A 23,191-nucleotide genomic window follows, 5' to 3' on the forward strand; every position below is an offset into this window, starting at 1 on the left:
AAAGTAACCAAGAAGATTCACTCACGTATTTGGGTACAATTTCAGGTACTTTCACATTTCCTTGTCATTTGACTTAACTCAGCCACATTTCAAGGGAAAGTTTGCACTTTTTTCTCCAACTGGTTACTTTTCAGATTAAGATGAAGAATAAAGCTTCGTGGACAAAACCAGGGAGAGTAGAAGTAGCAAAGAAAAAGAGACGTCTAAATAATATTCATTTCCTGAGTAAAACTAAAATCTATAAATTGGCTTTTTCGATCACAATCACAGAAACACTTCCCCCCTCAGCAAGGAAAAACAAAATGCAAAGTCAAACTCAAAGCAACATTTCACTTCTCTGAATTTTTAAATCAATGGTCTATAATTGCAAAGGGACTTTCTAAATTGAGCAACTTTGATTTTTCCTTATTTTAGGTATGAAGGTACAGATATGAAAAACTACAAAAGTTAGCCGTCACTGAAATATAACATGGCACAGTTTGTGGCACAAACCTCCTGCTAGCATTTATGGCACATGAAAAGTGGGGACAATGTGTAGTAGATTACTGTAAAAACAATACAAAAAACTATTAGGACAACAGAAGAAGGATATGAATTGGCTGGATTTGTGATTGATGTATTAACCTTGCTAACAAAAGCTAACATGAAATTAGCAAATTATTATTTCAGTGTGTGCAAAACATATTAACTTTACAGATGTCACTCCTGGACGAATGTGAAACAGTGAATAATAAACTATGAATATAAAGCAGTGCAGCATAGCTTAACAACTAATAACACGGTCATCTGGCAAGGACAAATCTACATGATGGATGCGTGTTGTAACACCTGACCTTTAAAGTAAGATTGGTAATCACATCAACTCATTAACAAAATGACAATAAAATTAAAAACAAAAAAAGATCTTTTATTAACAGTTTAGAAACACAACATTGTTTGCATCTCCCATTCCTGCCTTTTTTTCTTCAGTTCCCCCCTTCAAATAATCCAGAGTGCTGCAAACACAGATGCACACAGCTGACCCAAATTCCTGATCCAAGTCCCCCCCACCCCGCTGCCTGTTCTAACGGGAAAAATGGAGCCAACATCTCAGCAAGAATCTGCACCACAGGGCATGTCGAGGTAAAGAACAGTGACGACACTAACACACCGCCTCTTCTACAACATTTAGCAGCTTATGAGACTTTGAAAACATGGAGTTTGTCACTGAAACACATTCAAGCACTTCTCAAAGGTTGTATTGGCATCAGTTGGAAAACTAATTCATCAGTCATTTTGGTTTATCCAGCCGGATCAGAAAAATGATAGGAGGCTGATACATGGAGACACTCTGTAAATGCTGAATGATCCCTGTTTGGCAGCTCAGTTTTAGAACTAGTTCAGTGTTTACATACAGAAGCAGTCAATCAACTCTAACTGCTACATGATGGACCCAAAAATGCTGCCTTTGTTGCTCCATCAGGCGAGGTTATCATGATTCTATTCAGCCAATAATTAGGTGAAAAAAAAAACAAAAAACTAAATGAACAACAGGGGGTGTATTATGTTGGATGTTAAATCAAATAATTATACTGAAAAATGACATGTACAATAAGTGACTTAACACTAAAGGACACCCTTGGTAGTTCTGCTTAGAAACAGGTAGTTCCACTATTTGCACGTTCATACATGATGCACATTTCTGCAAGCATTTCTGGTCAAGTATAATGTCAGCCATCATTCTCTATAGTAAACATGTTAGTAGAATTTAGTCATTCTGATTTAACAGCCACTTCTGAGTTGTTGCTTCTGTACCATGCCAACACATTCTCATTCACAGGGTGTCAAAAACGGCAGCCTGGTCGGAGACCCTTTGGCATCTGTTACCTACGCTCAAGGCACTTTACAGTATGTGTATGAAAGACATCTGCTTTCAACTAACGTCAATGTACTCCCGTTCGCAGCAATAAGGTAGTAAAAAGAGCGAGAAAGTCTGAGTTATTGAGGGTTAGTAGATGGGTCAAACATACACTGGACTTTCACCCAGGAGACTGCTGTTTGTGTCCCGTGTGAAACCAATTCAACTTGAGTTTTTTTAGCCATGTAATGTGGTTAAAGTTACAGAAAATGGATGATCTTTATCAAAGCCTAACCAAGCTGTTTTGTTGCCTAGCTCTAAAGTTGTTCTGGCCGTGAAACCTACACTTACCGTGAAGACGGAAGTTTATTTTAAAAGGCACTGTACCATGTGATGAGCGGAAACTGACAGGGAAACTAACACGTCCAAAAGTAACGTTACAGTGGTACCTAGAGCATCACAGTTTGCAGCAGAGGGCCACTAACCAAGCTGCTGTATTTGACTAGCTGAGAGTGAGAATGTGTTGACCATGCTACCATATTTATAGTTACATCATATTTATAGTTAATATAATGATTCACCAGGTTAAAGACATTTTCCATTCAAATCAGCTGACTGATATTTCAATATAGTTTTAAACATACTGTATGTAAATTAAATGCTTCTGCCACTTTACCATGTATGCCTACAAATTTTATATTATGACCAATTAAAATCTGGATTGGGACCAAAAAAAAAAAAAAAAAATCCACGAGAATCCTCCAAACGACTCTGACCAACCCCTCACCCACCATTGTGATCAACACCATTAAGTAGTGCACTTACTCAGCGGCCATGAAGAGTCAGTAAAGGTGCAGGTGTTAGGACAAATACTAATCTCACATACACATGCCATGGTTGAGCACGCAGTGCAGAGGACAAAGCAGGACGTAAGATGCTTGTGAATGACAAACCAGAGTAGAACAGCACTCAGCCTTGTCAGATGTCCATATAGTTAGAATATGGCCAAGCACTGCTGATGTCAGTTGTGATCATCCGTTGGATGTGAGAAAGTATTCTGTCTGGACCTGCACCGATAACGTACAGATGCAGTCTTGGGGCTTTATTTTTGTTGAACTGCTTCTTCGTGGTGTTTAAGTGCCCCCTGCTTACAGAATCCATGAAAGACAAAAGAGATGAACAGCACACGAAAGGGGGGGGGGGGGGGGGGGGGGGGATGAGTGGTCTCCAATCCTTATCCAATCGGCTTCCAGCAGTTCAATAAACAAGGACATAAAGACAAAAAATAAAGAAAAACAAACAAACTGAAAAAACAGAGTGAGAAGGAACTTGAACATTTATACACTGTCAATAAATAGTGATTTTTTTCCCCCACTTCCAGCTGTTATAATTCATCGTCTATGTGGTTTTCAAGTTGGGCATTCTCCGTTGGTCCTGGAAATGAGGACAGAGAAGGAAAAAAATGAATCAAGGAACACTTTATTGAGGTAAACTTTATTATCCCAAATAGGGAAATTGGGTGGTCAAGGTGCAGAAGTACAATAACCAGTTCTAACAAAGCAAAATACAAACACAGCTAATTCATCAACCAGTCTACGCTGCTAGTGCTGAGAAACTCTGGACCACGTTTATGGTTTCAATAAAGGCACACAATAAGCTATTGTTGAGGTTAGCTGAGACTGAATCACTGCAACATTTGAAGGGCCTTGGCTGGATGTAAAACCACATATACAGACCTGGTTCGTCATTTTATCATCTTTGCTGGTGTTAAAATATTCACATCTTACTATCAAGCATTCATATCATTCTTGAAATGTAAGACATCAATCATATGTATTCTCTATTGCAAAGCCTGGGCTGTTATATGTAACATCTGAAATGTCAGTGAGAGAAGAATGAGCTTTGGCTTAGTGTACATCAGTTTCAGCACCGACAGCAGACTGCTGCCTTTTCCTACTATGATAAAACTGAAATGGTGAAACCACATTATCAACTTGTCAAAATGTAAAACAAATGCTCATCAGGATGAGAGGAGAATGTAATGCAGCATTTTAATGTAATAAATAATATCACATTGTCATGCACTTTTGAGCAGAGGGGTGTACTGAGAAGTGAGATTAGTGGGAAAAGGTTTCAATGTCCAAGTGGTGGCTCTCCCTCTCTGGTGGCTAGATTGCCATGGTAACTTATGCTGCACGGCTCACCTGTTCAGGGGGAGGTTATGATCAGAGTTTCTGACTGAAATCTGCTGAAAAGTGCCTTTTACTAAGCAACTGCTTTGGAAATAACGTCACTCTACAGTCATAGTATGCCTCAATTAGTACGAAATCACCTGATTGAGTTTCTTTGAGCTCACCGTGATCATTTTGAATATTTGTTGGATTTCACAATTAAGGGAATTTAAAACCAATGTTACAAGTGTGACGTGTGAAGAAGCGGAATGTATTGGCTGAAATGAAATCTTGGAACCAATTGTTTATCGTCTGACAACAATTTAACTTTATCTATTAGCTGCTTCTTTTTTGAGCTTTCTTGATTTCCTGCAGAGAGTCTCCCCTAAGGGGCGCAGCAGTGTGTTTGACAGCTCTAGGGGATGTTATGGAGGAGTTATTGTTGCCATCCAGCTTCTCTGATTAGATAATTCACATAAAGATTTTTAGATGGAAACACGGAGGAATAGCTCAGTGTATAGTGCGAGTGTAGAGTGTGTGGTCAAGTAAGACAGAGAGCATGTGAATGCGCTCAGCAGACAGACATCGCAATTATCTGCATGACATTTAATCACCAACTAAAATTCATGATTACAACAGCCTTACTATAAATTGAATAACACAAGTATATTCAGTTTACTGCCATAGAGGAGTAAAGGAACCAGAAAATATTCACATTGAAGAAGCTGGAATTTTGATTTTTCTTTTAATTCTTTGAAAAATTACTCAAACTGATTAATCAATTATCATATTAGTTGCCAATTGATTAAATAGTTGGTGTTTTCTGTGCAATATAACATTACAAAAAGACACAGGACACGTGGTGCAATAAATGACAGGAACATTAGAGGAAGATCAGAAGACAGGACAAATGAATGGTGTTAAAACATACAGACACTGGGGCGTTAAGACAGGTACAGCACTGTACAGGACAGCTTACACTGAAAGGTTGAGTTTGGCAGGTGTTGTGACAGGACACATAAGATTATGTGAGTTATGTTTGTAGTCGTAATAATGATGAAAATGGAGGACACTGGTGATTTTAGTCTTGTAGTGTCATAAGCTGACCATGGCCAGCATACCGCAGAGGGGTGAGACCATCGGCCAGGCTAAGAGATTAATTTAGTAGTTGACAACCAAGCAACTTAAGTTTTTAACATGGGAACCTACATGCATTCAATTAGTGTTGCAGGAAATCAGAGCAAGAATATTTTATTTGCAGGGCTGTTGTTGCCCTCACTGAACTACTGAATATGTGTATTAGTGTTCTCTGGTCATTTGCCCACGCTGGCTCTAGAGGAAGCCTTCTATAAAACCGTAGGTGGTAAAACGTAATAGTTCACTATATTATTATTTCGTATGACGATTATATTTATATATATATATATATATATATATATATATATATATATATATATATATGAAAATATAAAAATATATATAAATATAAATATATATATATCACAGACAATATTCAACAAAGAATATGAATTCCTCTTTGATTTGGCCCAAAACTAAACAGAGCTGTAGAAGTTGCAGTTATCATGTTAGAATAAACAGTAGACACTGAGAGTGCATCGAGTGATAAAATGTATTAACTTACAAATTGACATCATTTATTTAGAGCAGCAGTGTTGCTTTTTGCTGTAATATGTTTTCATATTCTTCATATGTGGAAGCAGACGGCACATGATGAGTGAGTTAAATGATGCCAAACGCCCCTTTTGATATGAATACACACAGAGCCTGAGGCAGAAAACCTGGGATATCAAAGCAAGTTGACAGCCATTATCGTGGTGCCATTTATCTCTGATTGAGCCTTTAGGTATTGTCTTGGCGGGTAAAGGCAAAGAAAGCCTGTCCCTGTCAAACTTGCTTTGCAGTTCACCCGTCTGGAGGATGAATGATCTTGTAGTTGCATTAAGAGCTATCATTCACTGACTCATACCTCACCTGGACTTTACATTCTTACTGGATAAAGTGACAGAATGATGACAAGTTAATGTGATCCATGACAATAGTCTAGCAGTAATGCAATGTTCCATTTGTGTTGAGACTTAGTCAGTAAAAAGTTCATTCAGTTCAGTGGTGAGTTCTGAGCCTGTAGTTTAGTGTTGTATTAGACCTAATTTAATGTGTTCCAATTATTTTGTCCACCCCCTAAAGTTCTCCGGCATTATCACCAACGGGTAAGGCAGACCGACCTGTAGTTGTTGTTTCTTCTGTGGGCTGTGATTGGCTGTCTGAGTCTGTGTGTAAAGTGCTCTCTTCAGTGGGTGGGGCTTCGCCCGGCTGCACCTCCTCTGGGCTTTCTGCATTTGAATAAAAGAATACATGGGACATTATTGTAAGCATTATTACAGTTCAATTTTGTTTCTTGTTCACAGGGGAACAATAATAGTCACATGTGACCCACCACTCTTTGTGTCCGTGCTCTCCTCTGTGGGAGGGATGACTTTCTCCTCCGCTGTGCTGTTGGCCTTGCTGCTTTTCTCTGAGCTGGTGCTGTTCTTGGCTTTGGCTTTAGCTTTCGGCTTGGCAAACTTGGCCTTGTTGAGCAAGTAGTTCACCTCTCGATCCAGCAGGGCCAGCTTAGTCTCAATGTCTTTGGACAACAGGATGGGCCGCTCCTTTGGAGAGCGTTTCTCCTGCTCTGCTACCGTCTCATTCTTCCACGTCTGGAGTAAACAAAGGCAATTTTACAACTTAAGGTCAGTTTACTTTATACATGGAGAACTACTCAGGCTGTGGAAACAGTTATAAAATGTGTTCTGTGGCACTGGAAGGACCTTCTTAAGTCTGAGAAAATATATAATGTCATAGTGATGCAATCAGAGTTATCTTAGCTTGAAGACAATAAATCTATAACAGACATTAAGATCTGGGGGAATAGAGTTTGATAGTTGAAGACATTTGCCAGGCAAGAAAAGTCATTACGCATTACGCTTCCAGTCACTAGGCATGCGCGAGACAGTTGACCATCACAACAACAATGGCGGACTCCCGAGCTCTGCTTGCGCTGCTCACCCTATTGAATTTATCAACGCTTCCCCATCATAGTGTAGATTTACTGTAACAACTCCTCGGCGTCTGTCCAGACAAACGTTTGTGCGGTTGCCATTTTGTTTGTTTATACATCGCCGCTCTGTAGAAGGAAGCTTAAGTATCACACCGCCAACTACTGGCCTGGCATGTATACTGCAGCATTTTTGCAGATCCCTGTGCACGGCGATTGTTATCAAAACGTTGCTGTCTAAATGCGGAACTTTTTCAAAACGAAAATGAAAAACGATTCTGTTTTCAGTGGATCGTTTTCGTGTAAACATGGCCTGAGACGTACAAGCGTAGAGGCACCTCAGTGTAGGAATGTGCGTTCAGTTGCATGCCATACTTCTTGTCTTTCTATCAAGCTCGCTCTGGCCTGCACCCTCTTTGGCTGCAAAGGCCGCCTGCTCTAGACATCATGAAAAACACTGCTTGTATTATCAATTTATTTTTTGAAAGCCTTAATTTTATATTTGAGAAAACAGAATTGGAACAATAGTCTGGAAACAAAAATATTTTTCCATACTCTTTTCTTTTTTTATACTTATCCATACCTGGTAATTTCTAAAAAGAAATTCCATATTGCATAGGAATATGGTTTGCTGAGGAGCAACACTACTGTGACACCTCCTACCCCTTACTCCCCTTTCCTGAATTTCACCCAGCTGGTCACCCTATTCACCACCTACCATTGTTTCATTGATCACTTTCTCCAACATATTCAGCTCGACTTCAGTGAAAATTTGGTCATCCTCTGGAATCATTTTGGCACTCCTTTGAAAGCAAAAGAAAAATGAGTCAGTACAAAAGCAACACATCTTTACATCTCCAGCTTCTTCCCACCTTCCTTTCAACACTCACCTCAAAAAGAAGCTGGAGGTGTTGAGTATGCTGTCCAGGGCAGCCAGCCGGTCCGGCCACTTACGTCGCTCCTCCACCCTGAAAAACATGTCCTTGCACAGGCTCTTCAGCTGCGAAAGCTTCTCTCTCAGCTGCTTGGTAGTGGCCGTGTAGCCTTCCTCGTCCATCCACTCCGACGCCTCGCTCAGCTTGGCGGAGATCTGCTCCTTGTCCTCCTCTGAAACCACCAGCTGGTAATCCTCCTGGTACAGCTTGTCCTGGAGAAAGAACAAAAAGTACTGTGTGTTATTTCAGGAGTGGGCACAGATGATGTGGTGACATATGACGGTTATACTGCATCTTTTCTCTCTCGCAGCCTACTTCCTGATTTTATCATGACATTAAATCATTAAACAACTTAGAATTATGTTGGCTTGTATTCCCTCTAAGGTGCACTGGCAACTACACTTAATAAAAAGAAGCCAAAAAAAAAAATCAGAAAGCTTGTTTCTTCTTCTTCTTGTAGCTTACCTGTGTTTCAAAGATAAAAGCTTCCAGACTGTTGAGTGACTTTTCCCTTTCCTGTTTGGCCAGGTCCCTGTCTGTCAAATCCTGCAACCTGAAAAGACAAGATGACGTGTTTTAGCCAATAAACCTGAGAACCAAACAACACAAGAGCTTTAAAAAGGAATAAAAATTGCTGCTTTACTTCTTCTTAGAGGAAGTGAGATCATCTGCAGTGGGGTCGAGGATGTCGTTGATGACGAGTTCCACTGTGATGTCTTCAGAGATTTTGCTTTTTTTCTGAGGTTTTGCCTTCTTCTCCACATCCTTCTCTGCCTCAGTGCTTCCAGATTTCTCTCCATCCTTTTCCTCCTTTTACCAGCAGAAATTAGGTTAGTTTCAATACCAAGTCTGTAAAAAGCTCTTTTTTTATTAGATTTTTACCATTTCATAGACTAGTCTACATTAGCTTGAATTCATGTCAAAGACATTCAAGACATCTCAGAGACATTACATGTGACAGATCTTACCTTGGCATCAGTCTTGCTGCCTGCATCCTCCGTCTTCTCCTGACTTTTCTCTTCACCTGCACTTTTCTCTGAATCCTCCTGCTTGTCTTTGGCAGCCTCGTCCGTCTTGGCCTCGCCCTTGCCCTCCTCGTCCTTGCCATCCTTTCCAGACTCCGGAGGCACTTCCTCCTCGTCCTGAACACAAAAGATCAGGGAGCAATGTCAGCTACAGTCTTGGGCCAAGCATTGTCAGTTAGTAATGAAACTGTACCAGAAAAGCTATGGCAAGCAGGTCAGGCTGTTTATCCTAAGTGTGAAATCTAGAGTTCATGCGAGCCTTATTGCATTTGCTTAATAAAAATATTCCTGACCCTGACTAACTGACTGTGTCATGAGCTGCAAATACCTGGACAGGTTCAGTTACGTTTGGAGCAGGTTCTGACGATCCTCCTCCAAACAAAGTGGAAATTGTGTTACCCAGTTCTGAAAGAGAGCCAGTTGTTGGTTCAGTTAGTCAGTCATAATATGACTGCATGAATCAGTAAGAAGGCAATTCACATTACATGTTAAACATGCAATCCCATCAAAGTATTACTCCTGTATATTGTTCTACAGCTCCTACAAAGCAGCAATCAATGGAGAGGTATCAAGTAATGTGTGTGAGTGTGTTATTGTTTGGATGTTTACATGAGAGGCAGTAATAATGGGTCTGTGTTTCCTGATTCTGGAAAGGTTGGTGTGTGTGGAGTAAAAAGGAGGCTATGAGATATGTTGCACAGACAAAGATATCATAATACTAATGTCATGTAGTGACAGGAAGTATATGATGTAATAGCAATATCATTAAAATAATAATAATAATAATAATAATAATAATAATAATAATAATGAGGTAACAGAATAAAAAAGTAATATGATAATAATATAATAATCATCATAATATACACAATACCCCTTATGTTTTTTCCTTTTACACTTCCATTGCTAATTTACCTCAAGATGCCTTTTTTTCCCCTGGTAATCTGAGATGTTATTTCACTCAGTGTAGCCCTAGTACACTGTTGCACCAGAGGGGTTTTACATTGAGAATAAATGTCTCAAAAACACATCTAAGACCAAATCTCCACCAAAATAGTCTGGCTTTGCACTGCCTCATTTAAATGAAACTTCCACCTGTTTCTTCTCTCCTCCCACCTGTGCACCATGCACCAAGAACAAAATATCACATAAACAGGTAAAGAGCATACCAGGTTCGGGAAAATAACAGTAATAACAGTTGGAACACTGGGCGTTGCACCTACATGAAAATAGGGCCCGAATTACCACTCTTCTAACACTGATCATAGATTTTGGACGGCTGAAGTTACAGATACATGTTTGCAAAACCTACTTGTTAATGTTGATTCCTCTTCTTTCTCCTCCACAATAGTTTCAAACACAGACTCCACCTGTGGATTACAACAATAAAATATTAATTTTATTGATAAAAATGTTTCGATTCTGTGATTTCATATAAATGAATGAAACTAACAAACCCTGATGCTTCTTTTCTGCTGTGTATGTGCAAGTGTAAGATATCAGCTGTCAGTCAGCATGACTGTTTCATTGTTCAGCACAAATATCTTGTTTGTTTGTACGTCTGACATACCAGAAGGTAAAAACACTCAAATACTGTGTCCTTACAACAAACAAGAGCTAACAGTCATTAGTTTAATTGTGTGAAAGCTCAGCAGGAAAGCCAAATCAGTCAAAAATTGTAACTGACCCGATCCAGCAGGAGCACCCCACTTTCATCCATGTTAAAATGGGCTTTGATGCCTTTTGACTCAGCGTCTGCGTGCTTCTGAAAGCTGTTGCCTACTCCAGACAGTTTGACTGTGGTCAGGTTCAGAGAGCCAAACACACTGTGAAACACAACCAACGGAGAGAAAACAACATTCAAATCATGAGGGAAACAGTGATGGGTCAGAGCAACAATTTGGTAGGAATCATACATTTAAACTCCTTTACAAGCCATCAAAGTCAAGTCAAATACCATAATACAAGTTTTCTGTAACCCCTGGTTTCTCCTAGTTGTTTTTTTAAATCACTGTCAGTCCAGGAATGAAACTATCAATGCTTAAGTGGTGCATTTGTGTGCATAAAAATGTTTTCAAGAGCTCCAGGAAGCAAAGAAATGCTCAAGCACCCAGCTGACCAACCTGAGGTCTTCCTGACTCAGGAAGCTGAGGTCACCGTAGTTGATGTAGAAGGCAAAGTCATCGCTGTAGCGGTTGAATGTAATGACCTTGCGCTGAGGATAGGGCGCCATCCTCTGGAACAGGATACGCTTGTTGTGTTTCATGGATTTGACCCCGTCCTCCTCTGTCTCTCGGGTGAACTCCACCTGATGGAGTTAAAAAGCATTTAGTTTGTGTTAACATAGCTTGTATTCGGGATTTATTTTCTTATTCTGCAAATGTGAAGAATGCATGGCATCCTATTTATATTTTATTCCTGTTTAAAAATGCACACAACAGTGTACAAATAAATACTGCATGTCCATTTTGGACACATAGTTGAATGTTGTTAAAATTCAGCTTCCCAACCAATGATTAATATCATTAATCTATCAGCAAAGCCATTAGAAAATTCAACAAATGACTTTCAAAAGTGATGTTAATTAAATTTGTCTCCAGCAGCATGAGGCAGTGAACAACCTGCACTGACCTGAATAGGAAAGACAGCTGCGTCTCGGACTAGGAAAGGTTTGACCTTGAAGGCCTTGCTGAGGGCAGCAGCCTGGTACACTGCACCCATGGCTGCTGCCTCATCTGCGTTGATGTTCTTCCCCAGCTCCTCTCTGCGTTGAAAAAAACAAAACAAAACAAATCTTAATTACAGCTGCAGGTATTCTTAATTCCACCAAACCTGCTGAACTTAAACTCAATTTTCTCTAATTAAACCATCAACGAAACAGTGTGGAGTCAAAGTCCAAGTTGTGGAAGAATGTAGTTCCTTCTGTTCAGTTTTGAAAGTAAAAGTTATTCAAATGAGAGCAGTAGCTCTGTGGTTAACACTTACTTGCCCACAGCTTTGAGGAGCACTTCCTGAACCTTGGGGACACGGGTGGAGCCGCCTACTAAAATCACCTGCTCAATTTCATCCTGTTGGCAGAAATATAAGAACTCAGATTCACAGCAGTAATACAAACATCCTTTCATTTATAGTCACTGCTCAATATTTCAGAAATTAAATAGACTTTGCTCTACAGTAACATTTCATTAGTCCACACCTCAAGATGGCAAATGACCTGGCTGATGTGCATTGATTTTAGATGTTCTCCCCTTCTCCTCACGTTGAGGTTATTGATGGCCAGAATACTGAAGTAGTGGAGCCCTACAATCAACAGTCAAGAGTAATACTGACATGTTGTAGAAGAAAAGCCAGCAGCATCTCTTTTGTCTCAGGAAACTCTCTGAGCTTCATGTTGACAGGACCCTGATGATGATGTTTTATTGATTTTCTATTGAGTCTGTGCTCACCTTTGCTTTTATCTGCCAGCATCAATCTCTTAGGATCAAATATAAAAATGCACTCAATAAAGTGGTCAATGTCTGCAACAGAATAACAAGCACTGCACAGGAAACTCTACAACCAACAGTTATATAAGGAAGCAGAATCCATGCTGTATGATTGTTCCCATCCCTTACATCAATAGTTTCGGTTTCTGCTATCTGGAAGCCTCCTCAGGCTCCGCTAGCTAAAACCAATTAATCCTGTATAGCCTCTGCCATGTCCCTCCTACATTCTAGGAGGAAAGGCTAGTTATTTTTAAATGGTTTAAATTAATGTTTTTTTAAATTTCAATTGACTAATTAATTACTTTAACTAACTGACCATTTTAACTGTGTATTTATGTTGGTCTTTGTGCTGTGTTATGTGCTTTGTGTTTTATGTGTCCTGCAAATCCAACTGCTCCACTGAGAGCAAATAAAGTTAAACAGTTTTCCCAAATGAGCTTTGCTTTTGTGCCACTTATCATTTTGTTTTTCAATCCATCATTGCATACTTAATAATTATGGTATAATTATGGTATACTATATATACTCTATATTTTCAGTTACCTTATTTCAATTAAGCAAAAGGGAAACCAACAAATAGGAATACAACAACAAATAAGAATACACGCACAATAAGCCCAACCTCAGCAACAGAGAATCAGAGAGGTCACAACTCTAATTGATCCTATTTTCTGGCCTGTATCATTAAAGCCTTTAAGCATTATAGAGCCAGGACAAAAAATGCAGAATATCTGCCCCCTCCTCAGAATTGTGCAGAATGATTTATGTGCAGAGTTTGACATAAGAAGGATGTTTTTACATTCATCTGCTTACGGGGGAAAGTTCTCTGTGCTCACACTAAATCACAGTTTAACACACAGCCGCAAGTTGGAATTATTATAAGAATATTTAAGTACTCAAGTACTTTCAAAAAAAAAAACAAAAAAAACAAAAAAACAAAACTGGGTACAAAATGAACACACAAGCCAAATGTGAAAGGGATTAGGGTTAACCTTACTTTCTGCTCTGCACAGACTGTAAAGATCAGCTATGACGCCCAAGTTTAACATTACATAGCTTGCACTGCATATTCATTTTATGCATTTTGTCTAAGTATTTCCAAACATCACTATTATGTCTGGTTGTCATTCTGCCCGTAACGGTTGACAGAGTGATGCATAACTGAAAACACTGAACATCTGTCATTTTTGCTATATGGATCTGTGCAGATATTTATAGACTGCAGAGCGCATCACTGCATCCCATCAAAAAATGCACATACATTTACATTTGTTTTATTTACAAAAAAAAAGAAGGGATTATATGTTGAATGAGTACTGACTTCCACATTCAGTACTCGCATACTTATGCCCGTCCCCAGTTTGGAGGCCAATCGTGGTCCAATATGTATCTGACCCAATGTGTGGTGTGAAATCATGAAACTTCCAGTGAAAATAGACTGAGAATGGACTTTTCACTTTTCAAATGACGAAGACATCTTGTGTATAGCAGTTAAATTTCCTTTGTAATAGTTCAATTTGATGTGATATTGTTGCCCAAAAGTGTTGTAAGAAAAGTCAGGAGCGCCTTCAGTAAGTGGTGGGCTGCAAGACAGTATTATGTCATATGTATATATGGTACTCTATCTAGCTTTTCTGTATCCGCTAGGGTTGGGTACTGTTCATAACTGAACCGATATGGTACCGGTATCTGGAATTCGGTACCGGTACCAAACGGTACCTTATTTCGGTACTTTTTAACCCTATGGGCCCTAGGCCTTTTTTTGGGGTATTTTTACTGCCTTTACTTTTAAGCTCATATCACAATCATTATAAAGGCTACATACACATGCTATATTTTGTTTCTTTCAGGACAATCTGTGCTAACCAGATTTGCCATCATTTCATGTCCTTCTATGTGCCTGTATTTTATATTAATTTTTATATCAATGAAAAAAAAACAAATCTGTGTGCCTAAATTCTTACATTATTACATGTATCTCACCATAGCAAGTTGGAAAAAGACATATTCTACCATATATGAAGAGGGGAGACTCTCTGGAATCTGGTAATGTAAGAACCATGATGCTGGGACATTCTGTCACTTCACAGTTGTCCAAAACATGTGGTTTGTGCCAGGCGGACATGATTGCCAGTATTTTTTCATTATTGCAAGAAATTCCATTGACTCATTCACAAGTCAAAAATGTGTTTTATCTGAAAGAAACATGCAATATTTACATCTAAGATAATAGAAGAATAGTCAACCAAGTGCAATGATGTCCTCCAAGATAATATTTGTTTTTCAGTTTCAGTTATATATTGGGGAGACATTTTGGGCATTGGTGGGGGGGGCACGTGTCCCCCTCAATGTATATGGTGACTACTTCCCTGTCAGCATGCATTAGGCTGCAGCTGTCTGGGTGCGCAAAGGTGAAGTGTCTGGTCTTGTCATACAAAGTTTGATGGAGTGTCAACTGGACAATATGGAGATATTTGCATCTTGAAAGCCGGACTACAAATGTGGATAGACAGGGAGAAACACACGCAAGCCTAAGATGTGGTAAGATAAGATATTCCTCACTGTATGAAGTGACTGATAACAAGATCTGTATAATGGATTGTAAAGAAATTCATCAAGTTTTTATTTTGTAGACAATTGATCTGTATTTAGAGCGTGATGGGATGACAGCACAATGATGTGTGTGGTCCTGCGCTTTCATGTGATGTGCGTGGCATTTCTGTGTGAGCCTGCGTTCGCGAGTAATCCATCCAAGAGTAATGTGTGTGCAAAGCTGTATGAAAGCTCTGTTATACATTATTTTATTGTAATTTTTCACAGTGAAAACATTGGATCACCGTTTTTTCCTTGTCGGAAAGCTACAATTCTGCTGTTTCACGTGATATGCGTGGCTTCTCGCTTGGACGCACGGTCGCGGAGAAAATCCACAGAGAAGAATGGGTGTGAATTTGGATGCACTATGCGTCCTTGGGGGCCCATAGTCTAAACTTCTCAGTTTCAACATTTTATTGAGAACATTTAGGAACAGTGCTGCACGTTAACTTTTGTCTGCACATTGTTTTTGTCGCCATTGTTGCTGAGTCTGAGGTGCGAGTCATGCGCTCTCGCTCCGCCTCCACCTCAGGTACCGAAATTTGGCACAGTTTCATTTTAAGTGAATCGGTACTCGGTAGTACCGACGTGAATCGGTACCAAGTACAAAAAGTACCGAGTTTCGGTACCCAACCCTAGTATCCGCAGTGCCCTACAGCCAAATCTCCCCACAGGGATCATCAAAGTGTCATCTCAATCTGTCATGTGGGACAACCAAGAGCCACGTAATGAGAATACTGACCAGCTTCATTTCTGCGGTGGAGAGGGCATCCTGCACGGGGCCGGGCACTCTTTCAAAGAGATCCGCGCACAGCTCCTCAAACTCAGCCCTGGTCACCTTAGCTTTGAAGTCAATGTCATCCATCAAACCTTCCACCTAAGAAAACACATATTCTGTCACTGCAATGGTCCTATAACCAAATGCTAAGATTATCTGGACAGAAGTCTGTATCACTGATTTCTTATAGACTGCAACATTTTCAGACCTTAAGACAGTGAATTTAAGATTCAGATTCAGACAACTTGACAGTACTGTATTTGAAGTCATTTTCCAGACAGATTATCACCTTAGTTTTAGTTCTGACATACAACACTGAGACACACAACAAGCAGGATGGACTGAGGGCTGCAGGTTTACGTCCCTGGACTCACCTGAGCCATGAAATCCATGTTTGCACTAAGCACTGTCTTGAGCCTCTGAGCCTCTTTGAGGAGCTTGGCCATGGCCCGGTGGTTCTCCCTCACATCTTTCTTGCTCTTCTTCTGCCCGTTGAACAGTTTGGCAAGGTGGTCCCGCAGTCGCAGGTCCATCTCAAAGCCCCCCAACCCTCGGTCAAACCTATAGCCAGAACAAGAGAAACACGCAGTAGTCTAAGGACTGAATTATCACCTTAAAAAATGTGGTTTGGGAGCTTTAAATCAGTTGAAAAATCGAAAAGCAAGAAGCATTTAAAATATTTTATACTGAACGAAACTTCAGGGCTCAACAGTAAGGATTGTTCAAGTGCACGGGGCAAGTAAAATGCCATGTTGGGCTACTTAATCTAGCAACTCACTTGCCCAAAAAATAATTAAACACACTGTTTTCTGGAGCTGATGATGGAATTAATGAAGGAGTGCAGAGTTGCACATGTGCCGTAGCACTGATTGGTCTTTCTTGTTATTTGATAACTGCAAATAAATAAAACTATTTGTATAGGGGCAATTAAAAATGACTGTGCAAGAAGAACCCTGACCCACTTAACTGATCTGGTGAGTGAAGAAAAAATAAAACATTAACACTGAAACCTGCCTAAAAGGAAAAATAAATTACCAACAAAACCTAGTTTGGATGATTACAACAAGATAATTATTCTTTTAGACTCAATCACCTTTACTCTAAGCCTGAGTGGGTGATCAAGTTTTGTGAATGTTGGATATGCACCTAAAATTCAACCACATGAGATGCAAGATTCTGCTTTTATCTTAGCATACTATGTACTAAACGAATCCTGAGAAGCACATCAGCAAAAATGCAGCAGTGTTTGGCTCCTGGGGTCTGCAGTGACACCTGATAACTCAGGTTTTACAGTATCACAAAGCCGGCTCACTTTTAACTTGGGCAGATCACCATGGTAACCTGTGCTGCACAGCTTCACATATTAGATTTCTTCCATCTTTCATCCCTGACAGGGTTACCAGCAGTGGAGATGTTCCTACACTCTTATTCAATCACTGCAGCTCAGGATGACATGAAGACAACTTGGTGAGAATTAACTCTTTAGACTCAATGAGATGACAACTGGAAAGAAACGTTGACCCACTATCTCCCCATGGGAAAATTAAATTATATAATGCAACATTTCAATCAGATAGACCTCATCAGGGGTTAACTTCCCCCCACTGACTAGCTGTATTTTAGTGCTCTGCTTTAGCAACAGAAAAACATTCACATTCTAGCTGTACAATTATATTGAACACATTCCACCTGACTGAGCATCCCACAGGTATCACTGTTTGATTTCATTTCATATCATATTAAGTACTTCTCTCTGATGACATCCTGTGTGATTGTAATTAACAACTCCTGTTTCACATGAGCATGTTCAGAACTGCATATAAATACAGAGTGTACAGAGCCAGTTGATAACCAGCTTTATGACTGATATCTGTTGAGTTAGGAGGTGAGGCTCAATGCAGCCAGACTAAGCTGAACTTGCCAGGCCCCCAAGTAACTGCTGTTTTAACAGCAAAACCAATGTGTTTCCCTTCCTCTTATCTTGAAACCACATTTAGGTTTTTTTAACCACTAAAAAAAATAGTGCATATTTATTTCTGTATTTGCCTGTCCACAAGTTCACAGCTGCTGCTGTGTACAAAAAAACTTAAGTGTTGATGCCGCCAGTGTTACACCTCGGAGGCAGCATTTATGCTTCTTTTAATGTCGGCCAACTACCTAAACCTCAGCTGGAGATGGATATCTTAGCATGTTGTGTATGTGGTCTGCTCTCTGTGTGCACCTTCCTGTTTTCTGAGTTTCAGACAGGATGAAGAGAAAAGAAAAATACAATCAACAGAAAGTCTTGTGAAATGTTTTGCATGTTTTGCTTCAAATCTTCAGAGAATATTTTAATATGTGCATGACTCAGACTAAAGTTGTAAGACTTAAGAATGTTCTTATATTTGAAAAGTGTGTGTCTCCAAAAGCCAGAATGAATCTGGTTACAATTTCACATTGACAATTGAGCATCGCTTTGCATTACAGATGCACATAACACCCTGTAGTGATGTTGACAATAAGACTCAATGTGACAAGATTTCATCTGGGTGAAGGCTCCAAGCATACAATGTGTACCTTTAGGAACCTGATTTTCAGAGGGTGTTTCATGTTTACAGGTCATGTCAGCAAAACTGAAAGGTGAAATTAGGGGGCGTGTTACACGTATTTGAATGCACTACGTCGGTGTTATTTTATATTTATTTCTTTAAAATACATCATACCAATGGACACTACCCATGTCTTTTATGTGCACATCACCAACTTTTTACACATTTCAAACCTCTTTAAGACAGCAGGCCTGATGGTGAGAGACTGTTCTCTCTGTACCATCAGACACAATTAACACTTCATGGATCAGGGGACTCACCCGACACCTCGGATCTGTAACTGGGGCTGGGTGCCAGCCTCCTTGGTTTTGACTGTCTGATAAGTGACGATGGTGGCAGTCGTGCTGCCTGAGCCCATATCATAGAACATCACATTCTGAAAGGGAATGAGATCAGACAGATTTTATCCTGTTAGATATCTGCATTAAATAATGTCATAATTAGCACATAAATTCTTGGCCAATGGTCAAGAATAAACCAAAGTCTAACCAGTTTGTCCTTTAGTCTTTGGGTCAAGTTAGAAGAAATTTGCTTAAGGTATTCCAGAGATGTTGCGTTCTAAATAATGGGACTGATGAACATAATACCTCCAGCCATGGCTGATAAAGGTGCAGAGTTATAAAAAGGCTCAGCTAATCCTAAACAGCTGGTCAATGCACTGATAAACGTGACTCAAACAGGGAGAACTAGTGCATTTGTTGGGGACTATTTTCACCAGCAGATTAACACACATTTGGTGCTGTAGTAAGTCTTTCTGGCAGCAGTATGGTGCATGTGGGTTTGAGTCAAAATAAACTCCAGTGTGTGGGTTCATGGTGATGAAGGAAAACGTCAAACAGTTCAACAGCGTGGCTTGTTGATGTGTTTTTAACAACAATGGAGCTTTATGGCACTGAGGAGGAAGAGACGCACAATAACTTGTAAGCTGATACGTTCATTGTCACGTGGGACACATAGCATTTGTTAAAAGATATAGATGTATCATCAGACTAATTCTTTAATGTGTATTTGGGAGTAATACTGAACGTGCACCTTCACTGTGTTGTCGATATCTTTCCTCCTGAAGACCCCATAGTTCAAGGCCACAGCTGTGTTGTCATTGATAAGCTGAAGAACCTTTAGACCTGCCATCTGTGCAGCCTGCAGGACTGCCCTGCGCTCTGCCTGGTTGAAAAAGGCTGGGACGGTGATCACTGCATCTTTGATTGGTTGTTCTGTGAGTTGTAGAGATTGGGAGAAGGAAGAAGAAGAAAAAAATTTAATATGCTCCACATATTCCAGTGTGTCATACAATGATGCATCTTCTTCCACGAGCAAACTGACCTGCAAAGTCCTGAGCCAATCCACGAGAATAATTGAGCACCATCCCGAGGAGCTCCTCAGGTGTGTACTGCATTTCTCTGACAGAAAAAAAAGGAGAGCCAAATTAGATGCCAGTATTGTGTTTCTTTCGATAATCTATTGCAAGCAGGTGGTACTCTGGTACAAATGTTTCCATGACAACTACTATAGTACTCCTAAGGATAGCTGCACTACCTCATCATCAGTCATATTGTTAGAAAAGATCTGTGATGATCAATAATGGGAAAAGTATTTTCAGAAGTGAAAATCATAGCAAGCATCTCCACTGTAGGGCAGCAAAGCCTGACACAGCATATTAGTGTACACACCATGTAAAGACTGAATGATAAACAGACCACCATTATGACTTGTGAGGTCAGGGGATTACCATGCAGACTGTTTTAAAGACTCAATACTGCAAACTAAAAGACAAATTTTATAAAGCATTTAATGTATGATAGGACATTAAATCAAATTAAAGAGACTCACTCTGAGTTTTTAAAGCAAACTGTGCCTCTGGCTGGGTCCTCCTGCAGATGGTGCTCGGGGAAACGTTTCTGGTAGAGCGCCACCTGGGGGTTATCATGCTTTTTGCCCAGGAGACTTTGGAGGTGTCGATAAACACTTTTGGGGTTCTTCACAGACTGAAACACATCCAATATTTGATCATTAATAACATACATGGGAAAAAAAAAAATCAGTATTATTTTGAAGTTATTTGAATTTATGAACTATAATATATACAATTTAGGACATTTGAGAAGAAGACATACCACTCCTAGTGCATTGTCTCCCAAAAGTCTCTCATTTTCCTTGAGGCATACAGCCGTGGGTGTTTTCCTCCTCGACTCCCTGAAGAGAAGACAATAGAAATCATGTTCAGCTCTGAAATGTCATTTCATGCTGTATTAATTTCATTTGCTTTGTACTTTGGTTGTCCATCAATAAATCATACTCTAAAAGAAATAGAAAGCTTGGTGTGGGCAAGTCAGGTGTGTACGCTCACTGTACCACGGTCAGGACATGCAGTTCTACTCACTTGTTGAGAACAATCTCCATCGGCACACCAGGTTTCACTATCGCTACTTTCATCCACTCACTGCCCAGGTCAACTGACATGACAGCTACAGTCACTGCAAACACAAAGACATGTGTCACTTAAAGTTGGTAAGGCAGACAGGTAACACCAAAGACCATGAGATGCGTAATTGATCTAGCTTATCGTCTTCCAAACCCTGATAAAATATAGCTGTATATATTCATCAGTGGGAACAGGCTGTAGCTGAACGGTCAGTCTGTCTTTACCAGTTAAATATATTTTGGATGACAGCACTGCTCACAAATACAACCAGGGCTTCTTGTTAGAAAAACTGTTTGCATAAGTTGATGGATCATATTACCTGCATGTGAAGGCAACATCGCCAGAACAAGGCAGAAAAGAGCAGCCGGCACCAGCTTCCTGCCCCCCATGACGAGCTGTAGAGATGAACAAATCAAACATTTATTATTATCATCAACAGAGCAGATTTTCACATGTCATCACTTGTCCATTTTTTTAACAAGTGTGTAAAAACATGAGCTTTAAACCTCATCACACACCACCATCAATACAGAACACATTTAATCCACTGCCCATCCACCTGCACTGCAGCGATGCTTCCTGTCGTGTGTTGTTGCTTGTCTTTTTTATTCATTATGTGAGAGCAACAAGATGATCTCCTACTTGAAAAACCAAACCTGCTCCTTTTGCTTCCTTTACAAGGATACTCAGCAAGTAGAAACTGGGATAATGACATCATACTCAGTCTGTTGATACGAGTCACCACTTGCTGTGTGTTTCCTCAAGGTTCTCCAGTGCCAATATGGCTATGCTTAACTTCAAGCTCCCAGATAGTGCCATGGCTTTTAATCAAGGATATACAAAGCAGTTTATGCACCTGGTCCCTCCCACAAAGGTGTACAGTCCCAGACACGTGGCATTAATATGATTGTTCAATTCTGATATTGCCTAAAGCTGTGGCTGCTACAGGAAACCACTATGCCCTCAGAGAAAGGCATATGTTGAATTCTCACTGGTGCAAATGCAGCCCGAGATTGAAATTCAGATTGAGGACAACAAAAACCAGGACACAGTTTGTGTTAAAGAGAGAGAACATTGGGTAATTTGTAAAGGAACTTCTAGTCCCCGGTGAGACAGTGACGCATCAATGCAAAATGGATGCACAACTCAAACCCCTCATGACTATAAAATAGTAACGATTAAAACCAATAGTCTGAAGCATTTGGGACATCACTTGTAAGAAGTGGCTAGCTGTAGGAGAAGTTGCTGATATGTATTAGCTATATAGCCAAGTTAAATGCAACAATTCATGTTTAACGTTAATGTTACACTGTCAACAATTCAATTCGAACGCAACTGGACAGTGCAGACCACCTTTGGACCTTTCCAAATAAAAAGCTAGCACTACTGAGATGGAAGAAACAGCTTAAACATAAGTTGACAGCTAACGCTCCTGTTAGCTAGCGCACTGTCTGTCAACCATCAATATGAAAGCATGACTGACACACTGTGCTGTGGTGTGAACTTACCTCTCTTCAGCCGGCACAAAGCAAACTGTGAAGGGGCTACCGAGCGACTGTGCTTCACCGGGCGGGTTCTGTGACGAGTTTCTCTGGTCTTGCCTTGATTCAGAGCTTCTTTGTTGTCACACTTGGTAGTTTCTGGTTCCCCTTATCACCGGCTCGCTGTCGGCAGTCGGGCCCGGAACGCGGCGTCACCTCATTGGATCCACTGAAGCCGCTGCTGGGGGAGAAACTAGCGTCAAGCTAACAACTAGCAAACATACTCTTTCCGGTTAGCTTTCAAGCGCAAAACACACCGTAGACGAAGTTTATCTTACACCAAACTGAAAATTAGTAACAAAAGTAAATGGGAATATAAGTAACTATATAATGCATTCAAAAGTAGCTGTGAATTTCGCTTTAAAAATAAGGTTATTATAATTGTATTATGGCCCAAAAGATAGGGACTGTTGTTTATTATGGGGGCAGGGGTGATGCAACCTCAGTGAGGCATGTCAAATATTTTTTTAAGCACTGAGGACGTTCTTACGTTTTTTTATTTTGGCATAGGGGAGAGACATACAACTTGAAATGAATGTATTTTGTGTTTATTGTGTGTAGCATTTGAACTAAAAAAAACACGTCACTCAGGGAGGCCCAAGGAAGGTATTTGTAGCTTCGAGGAGGGTCTAGATTAAAAAGAATGAAGTCATACCACAGCCACCCCTCCTCTGAAAAGTAAAGAACAGTCCCTGACGTAAAAACAAACTGTCTTGTTTGATTTCCTCCACAAGCACTAACACACAATTTATGTGCTCTTAT

At 40.0% G+C, this 23,191-nt stretch overlaps 1 protein-coding gene across 1 annotated transcript; it reads right to left on the bottom strand.

The window, feature by feature from the left end:
• Positions 1-886: 886 nt before the first annotated feature.
• On the bottom strand, positions 887-22,593 carry hyou1 (hypoxia up-regulated 1). Its single transcript, XM_033643026.2, has 24 exons — positions 22,397-22,593; positions 21,208-21,283; positions 20,847-20,940; positions 20,581-20,659; positions 20,297-20,451; positions 19,790-19,866; positions 19,499-19,680; positions 18,727-18,842; positions 16,253-16,439; positions 15,843-15,977; positions 12,009-12,091; positions 11,655-11,787; positions 11,147-11,331; positions 10,711-10,849; positions 10,336-10,393; positions 9,352-9,428; positions 8,967-9,140; positions 8,642-8,808; positions 8,464-8,551; positions 7,954-8,210; positions 7,782-7,866; positions 6,464-6,725; positions 6,252-6,359; positions 887-3,271 (listed from the first exon to the last, which is right to left on the bottom strand). Exons 2-24 carry the CDS (start codon positions 21,275-21,277, stop codon positions 3,222-3,224), a joined length of 2,961 nt encoding a protein of 986 aa, XP_033498917.2. The 5' UTR covers positions 21,278-21,283; positions 22,397-22,593; the 3' UTR covers positions 887-3,221.
• Between the last annotated feature and the right edge of the window lie 598 nt (positions 22,594-23,191).

The sequence above is a fragment of the Epinephelus lanceolatus genome, chromosome 11, assembly GCF_041903045.1.
Source record: "Epinephelus lanceolatus isolate andai-2023 chromosome 11, ASM4190304v1, whole genome shotgun sequence".
NCBI lineage: Eukaryota > Metazoa > Chordata > Actinopteri > Perciformes > Serranidae > Epinephelus > Epinephelus lanceolatus.

Coding starts and splice junctions, on each gene's coding strand:
- hyou1 (XM_033643026.2), bottom strand. CDS start 21,277: ATGGGGGGCAGGAAGCTGGTGCCGGCTGCTCTTTTCTGCCTTGTTCTG. Junction 7,867..7,953: donor ACCTCCAGCTTCTTTTTGAG/GTGAGTGTTGAA, acceptor TTGCTTTCAAAG/GAGTGCCAAAATGATTCCAG. Junction 6,360..6,463: donor GAGCACGGACACAAAGAGTG/GTGGGTCACATG, acceptor ATTCAAATGCAG/AAAGCCCAGAGGAGGTGCAG.